Here is a 12,744-nt window from a genome sequence, read left to right as displayed (position 1 = left end):
GGAAGATAAGAGAGTTCAAAGCCAGCCTCTGCAACAGCGAGGCACTGACCAACTCACTGAGACCCTGTCTCTCAATAAAATACAAAATAGGGCTAGGGATGTGGCTCAGTGGTCGAGTGCCCCTGAGTTCAATCCCCGGTACCCAGGGGGGAAAAAAAAACTGTCTCTGTGTTTTCCTTAAATCTCCCGTTGCCCCTACTTAAGATCCTTTATTGTTGCTGTGAAGGTCACTATAGCAACCTAAGAAATGAAGGAGACAATTGTCTTTAATGATTCAATTTTTAATTTAATAAAAGCATATGTACTTAATGACTCCCTTTTCATTCCTGGTATCAGTTTTTGGATAGGCACTTTTATTTCATTTTATTTATTTATTTTTTGAGGTACCGGGGATTAAACCCAGGGCCTTGCCCAAGTTAGGCCAGTTCTCTACCACTAAGCTACAACCCCAGTCCTTGGATAGGCACTATTTTTTTTTTTTAATTTATTTTTATTGTAAACAAATGGGATACATGTTGTTTCTGTTTGTACATGGAGTAACAGCATACCATTTGCGCAATCATACATTTACATAGGGTAATGATGTTTGATTCATTCTGTTATTTTTTCCTTCCCCCCCACCCCTCCCACCCCTCTTTTCCCTCTATACAGTCCCTCCTTCCTCCATTCTTGCCCCCCTCCCACTCCCCATTATGTGTCATCATCCGCTTATCAGTGAGATCATTCGCCTTTTGAATTTTTGAGATTGGCTTATCTCATTTAGCATGATATTCTCCAATTTCATCCATTTGCCTGCAAATGTATAGGCACTATTTTTAATAGTAATACTTAAATGGAATAGAATACAACTTAGAAGACTTACAACAATATGTTCAAATGAACTAATCTTAACTGGTGTTCTAAGACTATACTTAAGTCTTATCCTCCAAACGTTCAGATAATCGGTTAAATTTTCTGAAGAGTCCTCCCTAACTCTTACCGCCCAGGTGTTTGTGAAAGAAAGTCTGGAGTTGTTCCCACACATCCAGCTGGGCCATGGCATGAGCCCTGGGCTCCCCTCCATAGAAGATGGGGCCACCCACCAAGACATGATGGCCAACCCGGCACAGGGGCCAGTAAGGGGGCTCAATGTAGTGCCCCGCTTCTGGGTAACAGATGATCTGGGGCTTTTCCTTCCCATGGGCCTGCAAGCGTTTAGAGGCCTCATTAGCATAGAACTCGCTCTTCCAGTTGTGGTCATCCTGACCCACAAGGAACAGGAAGGTGGTGTTAGACCGCTCCACAGGAATAAAGCTCTTCCCATCCTCCAAAGGACTTTTCAGGGCTTCCACAACGTCCTTGATGCCATCTTTGGTCATCTTGACTCGATCCCAAATGACAGTCACAGGGGGCAGCGTCTCATCCTTGTAGCGTATGCTTGCCCCAACGACAGCCACAGAGCCATTGATTATGACTGCAGCTGTGATGCCCTTCAGGAGAGAGGACATGGCAAGGCCGAGTTCGCCCCCTTTGGAGATCCCAAGCAGCCCAATTCCTGGACCCTTTACCTGAAAAAGGGAAAAAGAAAAAGGAGGATGAATTTACCAACAGTGTACTAGAGTGAGTAGTGTCCACCCTGGAAATCAGCTGGGCTTGAGCCTGAATGTGACCTCTAGCTATTCTCCAACTTGTAACCTAGGGAAGTTTTCTTATCCTCCCTCCCTATCTCACAAGGACAACTGAAAGGAGAAAATTTTTGTTATGAGCTCATAATTTCAGAGGTCTCAGTCCATGTCCGGCCTCCTCCCTTGCTCTGGACCTGAGGTAAGGCAGGGCATCATGGTAGAGGGTGTGGCAAAGGAAAGATGCTCAGCTTAGGGCAGCCAGGAGATGGACAGACAACAAGTGAGAAGCCAGAGACATGATATAATCCCCCAGTGGGCCTTCTTAACAGCCAGCGCCACCTTCCTATAGTTACCACCCAGTAATCCATTCCCATTATTAACCTATCAAATGGAGCTGGCCCATGGGACTGCTCTTGTCCTACATCCGAAGTCCTCCACATTATCAACAAATGACCATTTGATGGACCTCTCCAGCAGTCTTTGTTGTTTCCCTCATGGCTTCTGCAACAGCACCCTAGTGGTTTCATGAAAGTGCTAGGAAATAAATGATATTTTAATCACTCCAGGTTCTCAGAGGAAACAGATGTGCCAACATACGGAGTTAAGACATTGGCAAAATCAAACTCCAAATTTAACTTTTCTCTGTGTACATCTTGTACTGTTTCTACTACACCCTATTACGTTTTCTTTTTCTTTATTACAGTTATTATTATTTTCTAAGTACTAGGGATTGAACCCAGGGTCACTTTACCACTGAGCTACATCCACAACCCTTTTTTATTTTCAGGATGGTCTCTTAAAGCGGCTTAGGGCCTCACTAAGCTGCTGAGGTTGGCCTCAAACGTGAGATCTTCCTGCCTCTGCTCCCTTAGTAGCTGGGATTACAGTTGTGTATGACCACATCCAGTTCTTATAACCTTTTTAATCACCAGCACCTTTGACAGGAAAAGTAGGGGAAGAGGGCATCCCAAGTATGGCATGGCACAAGCATAGGAAAGAGAGCCAGTGCGCTGGGAATTACAGAGTCCTGTACAGTCAAGAGTAAAGCAGGAATAGCTGGCCTCCTTAAGGCCCTTATCTTGAATGAGGAAACAAGTCCTAAGAAAAGGAGTTTCCTTGCCCTTTCAGGAAGGAGAATCAACACTAGATGGCGAGCTTAAGAAACCGTGTGTGTGTTTTGGTTTTTTTTTTTTTTTTTTTTTTTGGCAGGGGTGGGAAGAGGGGTACCAGGATTGAACTCAGGGGTACTGGGCCACTACGCCAAATCCAGAGCACTCTTTTGTATTTTATTTAGAGACAGGGTCTCACTGAATTGCTTAGTGCCTGGCTTTTGTTGAGGCTGGGTTTGAGCTTGTGATCCTCCTGCCTCAAGCTCCCCAGCCACAAGGATTACAGGCATGTGCTACCGTGCCAAACCAAGAAAGTATGTTTTTTTTACCTCTAAAATATATATCCTGACTGCTTTAGGAACTAATAATTAGTGTGCGTGTGTGAGATTGTGTAACTGGGGATTGAACCCAGGGGTGTTCTACCACTGAGTCACATCCCAAGTCCTTTATTTTTTATTTTGAAACAGGCTCTCACTAAATTGCTCAGGCTGGCCTTGAACTTGCAATCCTCCTGCTTCAGTCTCCAGAGTTGCTTAGATTATAGGTGTGCATCATGATGCCTGGTCATATTACTTTATTTATTTATTTATTTGTCTGTTTTCTATGATTTATTAACCACCTACACAAGTGAATCATATGCCCTAATTACAATCAAGGACAATAACTCTATGATATTATCCTACTATAACAAACAAAATGTTTCTAGAAATGTCTTCAGAGAAGTTTCATTTTCTTCTAGATAAACATGAATACATAAGTAACTATAAATATCTCAGAAGCATTATCCCCAACTTCAAAAAGTCTAATCTACTTATTAACAATTCTGAGTTAAGATGAATAAGGCATTAATATTCATAGTTTCCCTAGAGCCATAATACTCCCAAGAAAAATGAATAATGTTCTCCCAAGAGTAATGTTTTCCTAACTTTTCAAGTCATTTTCTAGAGATATTCATTCAGCAAGGATTAAAGTCAGGTGCTCTTGCAGATAATAGGGACCAAATAGTAAACAAAACGGGCATAAGAAGAAATTCTGACACTCTTGGAATCTACAGTCAGCAGACCTAAGGTGGGTGTCATTTATGCAATTGATTGCAAGATATAACTATTCCAGAGTGCATTTGCTACTTAAAGTGCAAGTCAGAAATACAAAAGGGTCATTGCTAGAATCACAAGAGTGATCACTAGATCCTTGCAACCGAGTTGTGACAAATGGCATGAACACTATCAAGTTAAGTGTTCTTTTATTTTTTTATTGTAAACAAATGGGATACATGTTGTTTCTGTTTGTACATGAAGTAGAGGCATACCATTTGTGTGATCATACATTTACATAGGGTAATGGTTTTTGATTCATTCTGTTATTTTTTCCTTTCCCCCACCCCTCCCTTCCCTTTTTTCCCTCTATACAGTCCCTCCTTCCTCCATTCTTGCCCCGCTCCCACTCCCTATTATGTGTCCTCATCCACTTATTAGTGATATCATTCTTCCTTTGGTTTTTTGAGATTGGCTTATCTCACTTAGCATGATATTCTCCAATTTCATCCATTTGCCTGCAAATGCCATAATTTTATTATTCTTTATAGCTGAGTAATATTCCACAGTTTCTTTATCCATTCATCAATTGAAGGACATCTAGGTTGGTTCCACAGTCTGGCTATTGTGAATTGAGCAGCTATGAACATTGATGTGGCTGTATCTCTGTAGTATGCTGATTTTAAGTCCTTTGGGTATAGGCAAGGAGTGGGATAGCTGGGTCAAATGGTGTGTCCATTCCATTTCTAAGGAATCTCCACACTGCTTTCCAGAGTGGCCGCACTAATTTGCAGCCCCACCAGCAATGTAACTGCAGACCTTATTGCAAATCTGTTTGTTATACTGAAGATAATATTTGAACTCATTCTGTTTATCATGATAATTTTGTTATTGTCCTGTTTGGTCTAGGATTGCATAGTGTCTGAATTGGGCACTGCTAATATTGATCTCCCCTTAAAGAAAAGGTTTTGGAAACCTATAGGGCCACTATAAGCTTGTAGGGGGAAATCTGCAATACCTCAGATCTGCACTGCTAGTGGGGAAGATACATGAACAACATGAAAAAACAAGGGAAGAAAATGATCCAAACAAATCTAGATTCTATATTAATAGAACCCAATGACAGTATGGTAGAAGAAATGTCAGAAAAAGACTTCAGATTATACATAATTAAGATGATTCGCGAAGCAAAGGATGAGATAAGAGAGCAAATGCAGGCAATGAATGATAACACCAATAAGCAGTTGAAAGAGCAAGTGCAGGAAGCAAAAGATCCATTTCAACAAAGAGATAGAGATTCTAAAAAAAAAAAAAAAAACCAAACAGAAATCCTTGAATGAAGAAAACAATAAACCAAATAAAAAACTCAATGGAAAGCATCACCAAAAGACTAGACCACTTGGAAGACAGAACCTCAGACAATGAAGACAAAATATTTAATCTTGAAAATAAACTTACCCAGAGAAGATGGTAAGAAATCATGAACAGAATCTCCAAGAACTATGGGACATCATGAAAAGACCAAATTTAAGAATGATTGGGATTGAGGAAGGCACAGAGATACAAACCAAAGGAATGAACAACCTATTCAATGCAATAATATCAGAAAATTTCCCAAACCTGAAGAATGAGATGGAAAATCAAATACAAGAGGCTTACAGAACACCAAATGTGCAAAATCACAACAGATCCACACCAAGGCACATTATAATGAAAGCCAAAAAAAGTAAAGAAATAAAAACTTAAAATTGTTCATGATAATTTTGTTATTGTCCTGTTTGGTCTAGGACAAACAGGAGAAGAAAGAAAATCTACACTATAACAGTCATATAGTATTCAAACCTCCCAGTCTTCAGTAGCCTGATGCATGAGAGGTACCTGACAATGAGCTTCAAGCCTCCAGCAGGCGTCTCAGGATGGGATTTGCCCCACCTAAACATTGGAGCTACGTCTTCCAGGATTATCCAAGATGGTGGCTCTGGCTTCCAAATGTGTTGGCAAAGGGGGAGTTGCAGCTCGGGGTGTGGACGTGGTCGGCTAGAGGTCCTAGAGACAGGGTGCGGTTGGTCAGGTAGGGGTCCTGGAGGTCGGGTGTGTTTGGTGTGGTTGGGGGATCCTGGAGGCCGGGTGCAATCAGTCAGTCTGGGGTCCCAGTGACAGGACGCAGTCAGTTGGTCTGGGGGTCCTGGTAGCAGGGAGCAGTAAGTCAATGTGAGGGCCCGTAGTCAGGGAATGATCGGTTGGGTGAGGGATCCTAGAGACGGGGCTCAGTCAGTCTGGCCAGGGGTCCTATGGGGCCTGGCCATTGTCTCAAAATGGCGGCAGCCTGTAACCAAACCTGCAGGTATTGTACCAGTGAACTTCCAGGCAATAGCAGGCAGCTGGTGCTCCACTGGCAGTCTGCAATCAGTCTGCAGGCAGCTGTCGGACAAACAGGAGGTGAACCTTGGGGGGTGGGTGAGGGGTAGGTGAAAGGCAGGCGATGGACAGGCAAGAGGCAGGTAAATGGCGGATGATAGGCGCCCGACAGTGAGCAATCAAGCACTTTTTTTTTATACCAGGGATTGAACTCAGGGATGTTTAACCACTGAGCCACATCACCACCTCTTTTTTTATTTTTTATTTTCAGACACGGTCTCACTAAGTTACATAGAGCCTTGCTAAGTTGCTGAGGCTGACCTCCACTTGTGGTCCTCCTGCCTCAGCCTCCTGAGTCACTGGGATTACAGGTGTGCACCATCATGCCCAGCCATAACACCTTTTCTAAGAGCTCCAAGGCTTCCACCCACATTGAGCTCTGATTGAATTATAAAATCAGCAAGGACTGTCTCCTCATCCTCTACTACACTGAGTCTGAAAACCATAAAACGTCCCAGGAACCCAGGTGTTGGCTGTCAAGTTCCTCCCTTAAGGTTAACCCTGTGCTCTCACAAGGGACATGGGGGAGACAGGGTGGTGGAACACAAGGGCTTGCAAGCAGGCACCTCCTGGGGAAGGTCATGGCCTCTTCTTACTGTTTACTTCCTGTCAATCCCAGGGTTCTCAAAGGGGCCTGAGTGCACTATGAAATACTATAACAAACTGGAACTCAGAATTCCAGAATGCCAGCCACACCCTCTTTACTAACAGGAAGTAGGGCACTGCAGACCTGCACAGAAGCATCCCTGAGCAGTGACTATGCAAGGCAGTGGGGCTGGGCAAGGAGGGACTCTGGACAATGGGCTGCTTCTGTGAAGCCAAGAGCACACGCCAGGAGGACTGCAGCCCGTAAAACTCAGAAGACATCTGACCTCGGGGTGATGGAGCAGGTAGTTCACAGCTTCTTCAAAGTACTCCAGGTGCGTAGTCTCTAAACTCTGGGGAAGGTCATCATGGTTATAATAGGCCAGAGCCATCACAGCAAAACCCTTCCCAGCCAGCAGACTAGCTCGGTACTCCAGAAGGCCACCTCCAAGTCCAAAAAGGTCCACGATCCCAGGGTAGGGCCCAGGTCCTTGGGGAGAAACAAAACAAAACAAAATTGGGTTATAAAATCAGCAAGGAGTATCTCCTCATCCTCAAAGTCTTTGCACTGCCGTCAAAAGTCATATATGGTCTTCTTGGAGATGACCAACTTTTCCACTATCAAAAATGCTTTAAGACCACTGGTATCCAAACATCCAGAGAGTGGCCTAGGCTAAATCCACACTCCCCTCTGTATCAAAGCTGAAAAGCCCCATAGATTTTCAGAAAGGCCTTGTCTTTCTTTTGAGGCTAAAAGTACTTGGCTGGCATAAGTGATACCCTGGGTTTGAAGCCTGGGTGGGGACGGAGCGCGCGCACACACACACACACACACACACACACACGAACAATAAGAGCAACAAACATATTGCCTTCCCTGTCCCTAAAACTGGACAATGCCAACTGCCAAAGAATGCACAGCAACTGGAACTGGCATACGATGCTGACTGTGATGCAAAACAATGCAGTCTGTGAAGAGGTCAGTTGGCAGTTTCCTATAAATTCCAATGTATTCTTCCCATATGACCAGCAATCCCACTCCTAGCTCTTTACCCAGGAGAAACGAAAACCATCTTCACATAATAATTGTGTGCAAGTGTTTGTAGCAGCCTTATTTATAATCGCCACGCACTGCCAACAAATGTCCTTCGACTGTTGAATGAATATCAACTGTGCTATATTCATGTTTTGCATCACACAGAACAGCTCAATAAGTCTCAAATGCAATCGGATAAGCCAATGGGCACAGACTCAAAATGGTACTTATTGGGCTGTGGGTATAGAGCTCAGTGGTGGAGCACTTGACTAGCAGGCGCAAGGTCTTGGGTTCAATTCCCAACCCCACAATAAAATAATAAAGACTCCATTCTGCATGATTACACATATAAGGTATTTTCACCATTTATATTATAAGAAAATCTCTCTTTCCCATATCTAGTTTACAGAAGAACAAAACAGACACTGTATAGGCAGCATTCTGTTTAGGAAATAGGTCAGTACTAACACTAAGTCCCTCAATCCCTCTGTCCCTTTCCCCCAATCCCTCTCTCTGTATTTCTCCTAGTTTTCTTGATATGAATGTTTGTGTGTGTGCATATGTATATATACATACATGTATATGTACACACACACACACACACAAACACACACACACATATACTTTTAATTTTGCAGTACTGAGGATTGAACCCAGACACCTCCAGCCTTTTTTTTTTTTTTTTTTTGCTGAGACTGGCCTAGAACTTCTGATCCTCCTACTCCACCACAACCTGCCAGTTTTCTTTTGCATACATGCATATGTACCTTAAACAACAGTTTGCTTCTTTTGCCTGCCTTTTGAATTTTATCTCAATGCAAAGATATTGAATGTGTTCTCCTGGGATTTGATTGTTTCACCTAACACTGCCAGGGGACATTCGTCCTTGTTGATTCTTGCAGCTGTGGTTCATTCACTTTGCTGGAAATAAGCCTCCACCTACCCATCACTTCCACTGTTGGTGGACATTTGGGCTGTTTCCAAACAACATGCCTCTGGATGCACATGTACCAGGAACAAGTAGAAGACCATATTCAATGAGGTGACTGCAGATAAATTCTTCCCCAGAGTAGCTGAAATCGTGACTCCTTCTAGTTGTGCACATGAGTTTCTTTCCTCCAGGTACTTATCAACAATTGGTAATGTCAGACTTCTAAATCTTTGCCCCTCTTGAGGTTCTGAGATGCATTCTTTAGTATTATTTTGCATCTCCTTGATTACTAATGAGGCTAAGCATGCTTTCATTTTTTTCACTGATCAATAACTTTATGTATATAAAAATTCCCAATAATCTCCCTAGATTCCCAGTGGACAGGAAGAGAACGTCCACCTATTGCAACTGCTAATTTACATAAGCCTTAACATACTGTGGGAATGGGAAGAAAAACTTTAAAACTGAGAAACTTTTAAAAGAACACTGAAAAAAGTGAAACTACCTATAGTTGGCTTTTAAAAATAATGATTTTTAAAGTGTCTTTCCCCTTTCCTTATGATGTCTTTTAGCTGAGCCCTGGATTGGAAGACCCTCAGATTTGGAGCAGCAGGACCACCTCCCCAGGCAGCTTTGCAGTCCATCCCTGTCTCTTTAATGCTTAACAAGGTTGGGAGCTACCTCTTTACAAGGTGAAATAACTCGGGGACAAGATACCAATGCTAGGCGGGTCGAGGCTCACCTGGCGGCAGGAAGAGCGTGGCCCGCACCCGGCCCTCGCGCACCGGCACCCGCCGCACCCCGGGCCGCATGAAGTGGCGCTCGTGTAGCGCCCGGGCCAGCAGACGCCCGCCGTCGGGCTCGTGGCCGTCCAGCACCTCCAGCTCCACCACGAAGGGCGTCTGCACGTCCCGCTTCAGCAGGCGCCAGTACTGCTTGTCAGGCTCCATGGCCCAGATCAGCCCCATGGGCTCCAGGCCGGCGAAGCTACCGCCCAGCGCGGGTACGCGCGCCAGGTCCAGCTCGCCTCCGGCGTCCGCGCGGTAGCGCGCGTGGGCTCGGAAGAGCGCGCCCTTCTCGTCGCGCAGGGACGCGCGCAGCGTGACGGGCTGCTCGGGGACCAGGCCGCGCACGGCGATGCGCACCGGCTGGTCCCAGCAGCAGCCGCCCGCCGGCTCTAGGCTTAGCGTCGCTGTTGTCTTTAACGAAGCCCATGTGCTGCGGCCCCCCAGCCTAAGCAGTGGAGGCCCTGACAGCCTAGGCCAATTCTTTAGGCCAGGTCGGCACAACCCGCACGCTCGCAGGACAGCGAGCGAAGAAGCAACCATTTTGCGCCTTCACGCTGTCCTCGGAACTGAACCGGAGGGTGCAGAAACAAATTGTGTGGAGGCCCTCTAGTGGCCGTTGCCTGATGCAAGCTAAGTGCCCACCAGGACGGAGCAGCTCATATGTCAGAGCAGGGAAGGGCAGAGCCCTGCCAATCAAAGAATGTGAAAATAGTTATTCATGGACTTTCTTAAGGCCTCCTCCACTAAAAACCACTTTTTGTTGGAGAACAACTTCCTAGTTCTGTTTCTTAAGGCGGTCTTTGGCCCATGGAGAGTATGCTGGACCAGGACTAACTTTTAAAGAAACCTGGTACCTAGCAAAAAAGTCTATAGCTAAGAGAAATGCCGAACTGGAATCCAGTTTTATCACTTTATAAGGTAATTGATATTCATTACTACTCCTAGGCTTTTCTTTTCAAATGTGCACCACATTTTTTGCATGTTTGTTTTCTATCTGTGCTTATTCTTCATATCAGTCCTACATCTAAGGGTCTTGACATCTTACTATCTAGCTATGCGACCTCTTAATCTGCATTCCACAGAGGTGCAAAAATAGTCAAATGATGTAATAGGAATTATGATTTTGTTATTCTGGGCTGTCATTTTGCTCCTTTAGGCGAACTTTATCTCCTGCTCACCCTGTATTTCTCACCTTTTCCACTTTTTCATAAACTATTGATTTTAACCAGAGGTATGTTTTTCATCAAACTTAAACTTTAGGTCCCTTCCAAGGCCTGTTACATGATTGTACATTAATAATTTCATAACCTTCCTATTAGGGAAACCTGGGTATGTATAAGCCATGTTTGCTTTTGCTCCCAAATAAGACTATCCTATAAACTTTCTCAGACAAATCTAGTTCCAAATTGTCTCATTAATCATGCAACTCCCTGCAGCTATAATTACTTTTGTACTGGTTCTATGAGATACTTCCATTGTATTTTATGCATAGAACCTCAGGTACTAAAGAAAGGAAATAATAATAGCTAATTTGTGTGTGTGTGTGTGTGTGTGTGTGTGTGTGTTACTAGGGAGTGAAGCCAGGGAATAATTTAATTCTTAACCCTTACAAGAGCTATATGAGGTGGGTCTACATTGGACAGATTAGACAAAGGGGAATGAAGGGAAGGGAGAGAATGGGGAAAGGAGAATAGAATGAATTGGTCATCACTTTCCAGTGTTCATGTATGAATACACAACCACCGTAACTCCACATCACGTACAACCACAAGAATAGGAAGTTATGCTCCATGTATGCATGATATGTCAAAATGCACTCTGCTGTCGCATATACCTAAAAAGAATTTTTAAAAAAGAACTATCTGAGAGGCTAACTGATTTGTTGAACAACACACATCTAGAAAATGGAAGTACTGGGATTCATACCTTTGCTAATGGACTCTCCAGCCTATGCTCTGAACCATTATGCTTTATTTGCCTCTCACATAATGATATTCTAGGTTGAGAAGAGGATTTGGAAAATACACTCATATGTTGGTGGATGTGTACTGATATACTCTTTTCAGAGCATTCTATATAAAAATAGTAAAAGATGTATTCTTGCTGACTTAGTCCCACTTCTAGGAATAACATCTAAGTAAATATTTATGAAGGTTTGTATACAGATGGCTACAAGTAAGCTTATCATGTTGTGTTTCTTTTTTGTTTTGTTATGTGGTCCTGGGGATTGCACCAGGAGTGCTCTATCACTGAGCTATATCCCCAACCCTTTCTGTTTTTTGCGACAGACATAGAATTACTGTGTGATCCAACAGTTCCACTTCTGGGTATATACCCAAAAAAATTGAAAGCAGGAACTTTTACATAAACATGGATCTATCGATATCTATTCATAGTAATTCTGTTTAACTTTTTGAGGAATCTTCAATAAGGTGTTAATATTTTATCCTATAGTCTTTCAAGCCTTCTCTTTCCATCCTAGAGAAAGTGCCCTCTCACACTTTTTTCAGGAGTCCAGGGTCTGAGTACAGTTCATGCCCTAGGTCCTAAAATCAGTGTTCAGGCTTGTCCCAAATGTCAACCTTGCCTGGAAACAAAAGACATGACCACTGAATAGCATGACCTGGGCCAACTAGGCAGAACCTTTAGCCCAGAAATCTTACATCTTGTCAGGACAAATGAGGTGTTTTGTAAGAGGCACTCTTCAAACTGGGAATTTTCAGAAGAGCCTCTAATGGTTTCTTCCTCATTCCTACCCATTGCTCTGTGAACCTGTTCTTTGAGCTATTTTCTCTATCCCAGTTTCTCACATCATGCCAAAATCAGATGCTGAAACTGCTCCCATGCCCTGCCTGCTGCCACCAGGAAGATGCAACAGAATCCGGAAAACCAGAATGACCACACATCTCTCAGCTCCCTCTGGGCCCACAGCCTAGCTGAATCTACATATGTGTACTTCTTGACTTTTGATCTCCATGAATGATCCCTCCTATAAAATATAACACGACTGTAGGTTGGGGTAAGGCAGACAGCTGTCTTCCCAGTTTGACCAAACTGCTAATAAATTCATTTTTCCTTTTTATGTAATTTTTCTCTTACTCCTGGTACAGGCGAATGTCCAAATGGAGTTAGTTGGAAACTCTAGATTCAGCCCTCTGACCTGGGCCCCAGTACATTTCACAAGCAGACTCCTGAAGACCACTACTTCAGAAGACCTGAAATTTTACTCTTTGAAATAC

The 12,744-nt window shown here is 43.6% G+C and overlaps 1 protein-coding gene across 1 annotated transcript; it reads right to left on the bottom strand.

The window, feature by feature from the left end:
* Positions 1-689: 689 nt before the first annotated feature.
* On the bottom strand, positions 690-10,072 carry LOC124978285 (acyl-coenzyme A thioesterase 1-like). Its single transcript, XM_047542519.1, has 3 exons — positions 9,460-10,072; positions 7,038-7,240; positions 690-1,547 (listed from the first exon to the last, which is right to left on the bottom strand). The coding sequence occupies exons 1-3, from the start codon at positions 10,043-10,045 to the stop codon at positions 969-971; spliced, it is 1,368 nt and encodes a 455-aa protein (XP_047398475.1). The 5' UTR covers positions 10,046-10,072; the 3' UTR covers positions 690-968.
* Positions 10,073-12,744: the final 2,672 nt, after the last annotated feature.

Source organism: Sciurus carolinensis, chromosome 2, assembly GCF_902686445.1.
Source record: "Sciurus carolinensis chromosome 2, mSciCar1.2, whole genome shotgun sequence".
NCBI lineage: Eukaryota > Metazoa > Chordata > Mammalia > Rodentia > Sciuridae > Sciurus > Sciurus carolinensis.
The sequence above is the reverse complement of the archived record's forward strand: the minus strand, read 5'-3'. Positions and strand labels throughout refer to the sequence as shown.

What these genes read in the sequence shown, in the direction of transcription:
- LOC124978285 (XM_047542519.1), bottom strand. Translation starts at nt 10,045, where the DNA reads ATGGTTGCTTCTTCGCTCGCTGTCCTGCGAGCGTGCGGGTTGTGCCGA. An exon ending in CACGCTCTTCCTGCCGCCAG is followed by an intron (nt 7,241 to 9,459) that starts GTGAGCCTCGAC and finishes TTTCTCCCCAAG; the next exon opens with GACCTGGGCCCTACCCTGGG. An exon ending in ACCTGCTCCATCACCCCGAG is followed by an intron (nt 1,548 to 7,037) that starts GTCAGATGTCTT and finishes TCCCTTTTTCAG; the next exon opens with GTAAAGGGTCCAGGAATTGG.